The sequence below is a fragment of the Chaetura pelagica genome, unplaced genomic scaffold (genome assembly GCF_000747805.2).
Source record: "Chaetura pelagica isolate M959 unplaced genomic scaffold, ChaPel_1.0 scaffold1153, whole genome shotgun sequence".
In the NCBI taxonomy this organism is placed as follows: Eukaryota; Metazoa; Chordata; class Aves; order Apodiformes; family Apodidae; genus Chaetura; species Chaetura pelagica.
In genome coordinates this window covers 9648-14030 of record NW_009952824.1, presented here as the reverse complement: position 1 = coordinate 14030, position 4383 = coordinate 9648, and the positions used below count along the sequence as shown (strand labels likewise).

General features: G+C 58.1%; 1 protein-coding gene across 1 annotated transcript in view; it reads left to right on the top strand.

The window, feature by feature from the left end:
• The window catches only part of ASAP3 (ArfGAP with SH3 domain, ankyrin repeat and PH domain 3), a gene marked incomplete at its 3' end in the record, with an annotated part of 16051 nt that overhangs the window by 5492 nt on the left and 6176 nt on the right, over positions 1 to 4383 (top strand). The window contains exons 4-8 of the mRNA XM_009995145.1: positions 1093 to 1178; positions 1923 to 1998; positions 2125 to 2211; positions 3098 to 3207; positions 4076 to 4145. Of these exons, the coding sequence (XP_009993447.1) occupies positions 1093 to 1178; positions 1923 to 1998; positions 2125 to 2211; positions 3098 to 3207; positions 4076 to 4145 (429 nt within the window). The remainder of the gene's footprint in view (positions 1 to 1092; positions 1179 to 1922; positions 1999 to 2124; positions 2212 to 3097; positions 3208 to 4075; positions 4146 to 4383) is intronic.

Genomic DNA, 4383 nt, shown 5'->3' with positions numbered 1-4383 from the left:
CCTTCCTGGGGTGGGGGTATGATCTGATTTCACCCCCGGGGTGATGTGGGGAGTGGTCACATCTCCCCCCCCACCCAGGGCTGTGGGGTGGGTGGGTGCACCCAGAGCCAGGTGGTGCAGGGTCCCTTTGCTTGGGGGTCTCAGCCTTGCCTGGGACCCTCCCCTGTCCCTTGGGGATGTGGGTGACAGGGCAATCCCAAGGGAACTGGGGCACACGTGACCTTTCCCAGCTGGGACTTTGTTCAGGGGGTGCAGCTGGTGCCAGGACACCCCAGGACTCTGGGTTGGATGTTGTGTTGACTTTGCAGCTCCAGCTTCCGTGGAACCATTTAACAACCCCCCCAAGCCTGGGTGACCCCTCCATGACCAGGAGGTGCCTCCATCCCAGGGTTCTGTCCCACCATGGGAAACCCCCAGAGCTCAGAGCTGCCTTCTCCTCCCCTCCCACTCAGCTCCAGCAGCTGGAGAGGAGCTCACAGGGGGGAAATCCCTCCCCCCCCTGATTTTTCTGGGGGTGAGCAAAGCCCCACAGCTTTCCTGCAGCTGATGGCTGGTGTGATGCAGAAAGCTGAAGTTCCCTGGCCCATGGGACACCCCCAGGACCTCCAGGGCTGATGTGCCACCAGTGCTGGCTGCTTGAAAGCAGATTTTTTGGGGAGCAAAAGGGTCACGTTTTCCAAACATTTGGGCTGTGCTTTTTCCTTTTTGGTTTTGCTTTTGATTGTTGTTTTTTTTCCCCGTGTGTGTGTTTTTTTTAATGTTGTCTTCACGAGCTGCCTTGGCTTTTTGGTTATTTATTAACTCCAGAAGTAATGAGAGTCAGGAGGAACATGCTTGGCTGGAAACCCCCCTGGGGCCTGCCTTGGTCCTTGAACTTTTCAGGGCTTGGAGGACTTTCAGAGCCAGGTTTCTGGAGGGTGGTCCTGCCTTCAAATCCAACATCTTGACTCAACTCCTTGAAACCCAGCCAGGGTTTTATCCCTCCTCCCCGTGCAGGGGAGGGAGGTGAGGGCCAGGCAGGCTCTTGCTTCTTGGAGATCTTCAGCTGGTCCTTGTCCCTCTCCCCTGACCCAGTGTCTTCTCCTCCTCCAGTACCTGCTGAAAGCCAGTGAGTCTCAGATGAAGCAGGGACCAGATTTCCTGCAGAGCCTCATCAAGTTTTTCCATGCTCAGCACAAGTAGGTCCCACCCCAGGGTCAAGGTGGGTTCATCCCTGGGGTTGGTTGTCACCCCTGGGAGGTTCTTGGGGGGGGGGTGGTCTGGGGGCACCTTGTCCCATCCCAGCTCCATAAAGCTGTTGGTGAAGGTGTTGGGCAGAGCCTGTTGCTTTCTGGTTTCATCCAGGGAGGTGAAATGTGCTGTGTTGGCTTGAGGAGCTGGAAACGTGTCCGTGGGGGCTGGAGAGGGGGGTTGGCTCAGGATTTATCCCATGAGTTGGTTTCTGGAGAGACTTCCAGGGATGAGTTCAGCCCAGCAGCTCAGCCGTTAGCTTGTGGGGCTGGTAAGGAGGGGGCTTGGAGCAAGGAGGACCATCCCATCTCCTTGTCCCTTGCTCCATGAGGCTGGAAAAGCCTGTCGTGCCATCTCTTCCAGCTCTCCAGTGGGGAAACTGAGGCAGGGAGGGGACAGTTGTGTTGGCCAAGGACATGACCCCAGCTGGGGCTGTGACCCTGAGACCCCCAAAGGAGATGAGGATGGTTTTAAGATCCTTGACCCCAAGTATTTGGGATCCATTCAGACCCCATGGGCTGGGCTTGGCCTTTGGTGGGGTCTCCCCAGCTCCACGAAGCAAGAGCAGCTCCTGGGGGCAGGGTTTGCTCTGGTCTCCTGCTACATTCTTCTCTAAAAAGAACCCCTCTCTTCCCTTTTTCTTCCTCCTTTCCCCCCCATCTGCATCTCAATCACCCCCAACAAACCCCCAGTTTCTTCCAGGATGGTTGGAAGGCTGCCCAGAACCTCTACCCCTTCATTGAGAAGCTGGCTGTGTCCCTCCATGCAGTAAGTCCCCCAGGTTGTCCCCCACCAAGGTGGGTGTGTCTGTCCCCTCCTCTTCCTCCCCGAGATGCCACCTGCTGAGAACTCCCACGCTCGGTGCAGCAGTGAGGGCAACTGGTCCCTTTCCAGCTCCACCAGGCCCAGGAGGAGGAGGTGAAGCAGCTCACCCAGACCCGGGATTCCCTGCGCAGCCTCTTGCAGCTGGAGAACAAGGAGGTGAGACCCTGGGGTGGGCAGAGTCGAGGGGTGGGGAGCAGGGAATAAGGGGTGGGGGGGGTTGGAGGGTGTTAAGGGAAGGGTGGGCACTGGGCTTGGCCTTTGGTGGGGTCTCCCCAGCTCCACGAAGCAAGAGCAGCTCCTGGGGGCAGGGTTTGCTCTGGTCTCCTGCTACATTCTTCTCTAAAAAGAACCCCTCTCTTCCCTTTTTCTTCCTCCTTTCCCCCCCATCTGCATCTCAATCACCCCCAACAAACCCCCAGTTTCTTCCAGGATGGTTGGAAGGCTGCCCAGAACCTCTACCCCTTCATTGAGAAGCTGGCTGTGTCCCTCCATGCAGTAAGTCCCCCAGGTTGTCCCCCACCAAGGTGGGTGTGTCTGTCCCCTCCTCTTCCTCCCCGAGATGCCACCTGCTGAGAACTCCCACGCTCGGTGCAGCAGTGAGGGCAACTGGTCCCTTTCCAGCTCCACCAGGCCCAGGAGGAGGAGGTGAAGCAGCTCACCCAGACCCGGGATTCCCTGCGCAGCCTCTTGCAGCTGGAGAACAAGGAGGTGAGACCCTGGGGTGGGCAGAGTCGAGGGGTGGGGAGCAGGGAATAAGGGGTGGGGGGGGTTGGAGGGTGTTAAGGGAAGGGTGGGCACCCCAAGGTTGGCTTTTGGGGGTAAAGGGAGATGGGGAAGGGAGGGGGAGAAGGGGGACATCTGTGGGAAGCAGAGCAGGAGACTTGGGAGAGTCTCCAACATCTCAGTTGCCCCACGTAAGGATGGGGTGACTTGAGGGCAGCAGCCACCTCTGCTCCCCCAATCCAAAACTGGGGTTGGTTTGGGTGTTTTGGGGTTTTTTTCTTTTTGAAATGTATTTGAATCCCCTTCCTGGTGATCTCAGGAGAACCTGAGCAGGAAGAACTCGGGCAGTGGTTACAGCATCCACCAGCACCAGGGGAACAAGCAGTACGGGACGGAGAAGTCGGGGTTCCTCTACAAGAAGAGCGATGGGTGAGGATGGGTTGGGTCTGCTCCAGAGAGCTCCTGGTTCCTGGGGTCACTGTGGGCTTTGGGAGAAGCTCCTGGGAGGTCCCAGACATTCCCAAGGTGGTAGGAACTGTTTGGGTGGTGGGTTTGGTCGCTGTGGGACGGGTTGTTCAGGTTGAAGTTGGTCCCGTCTGGTTTGAAGCATCTTGTCAGCTCTTGGGCTCCAGATGTTTCCACAGCTGGAGGAGACTTGAGGCTTGGTGGGCAGAGGTTGGTGGGTCTCCAGCTGCAGTGGGGGAAGGAGGAAGATTGGAGGTGGTGCAGGGGACCTTCCCCTGTGATGGTTTGGTGTCATCGACCCATTTCTTACCTGAAGGCCCCCGACAGGCTCTGAAGCCTGAAGCTGCTGCTTTTGTGATGCTCTCCTGGGTGGCCAGCAGAGCACGGGTGCTGCTGCTGGGTGGGTGTTGTGTTCTCGAGTGTGGGTCTCCAGGAACAGCCACCCAGTGCCAAGTTCACTGATGGGAAAGGAAGAAATCCCTTGTTTCTTGGGCACAGGGGGAGAAGGGATCCTGGTGGGATCAGCTAGGCTGAAAAATAAACCCTTTGGAGCCCCAAAGAAAAGGTCTTCACCTCCTGAGTGGACCTTTGGGTGATGGGCAGCAGGTTTGGGACAGGTGGTTGTTTGCTTTGCTGGCCTGGGGCTACCAGGTCTGTGGTGCTGTTGGGCAGCACAGCCCTGGGAGCTGCAGGAAGCACAACCCCATGTCCAGAAATCCATTGGTCCTCTGCTGAGGATGACCATGGGTGGCCTGGGAGGTTGGATGGATGCGGGTGGTGGGAGCCAGGGGGGTGCATCCTGACTCCTCCTCTTCCTCCTCCTCCTCCTCAGGATCCGCAAAGTCTGGCAGAAGAGGAAGTGTGGGGTGAAATATGGATGTCTGACCATCTCCCACAGCACGGTGAGGGGCTGGGGGGGCTGCCCCCTGCCCCCTAGAGCCTTGGGGTCTCCTGGGGTTTCAGTTTTGCCCAAATTGGACTCAGATCCGACTTAAAATGTAGTAGGAGCTGGGCCTGGACATGGTGGTTGGGGTCCCCCCCGGGGGGTTGGGGGGAAGGACGGTGGGTTGAGCTGGAGCAGTGAGATGGGCCTTGAGGTACCAGACAAGACCAAAGGGGGGAGAGGGGAGAGGGGGGGGG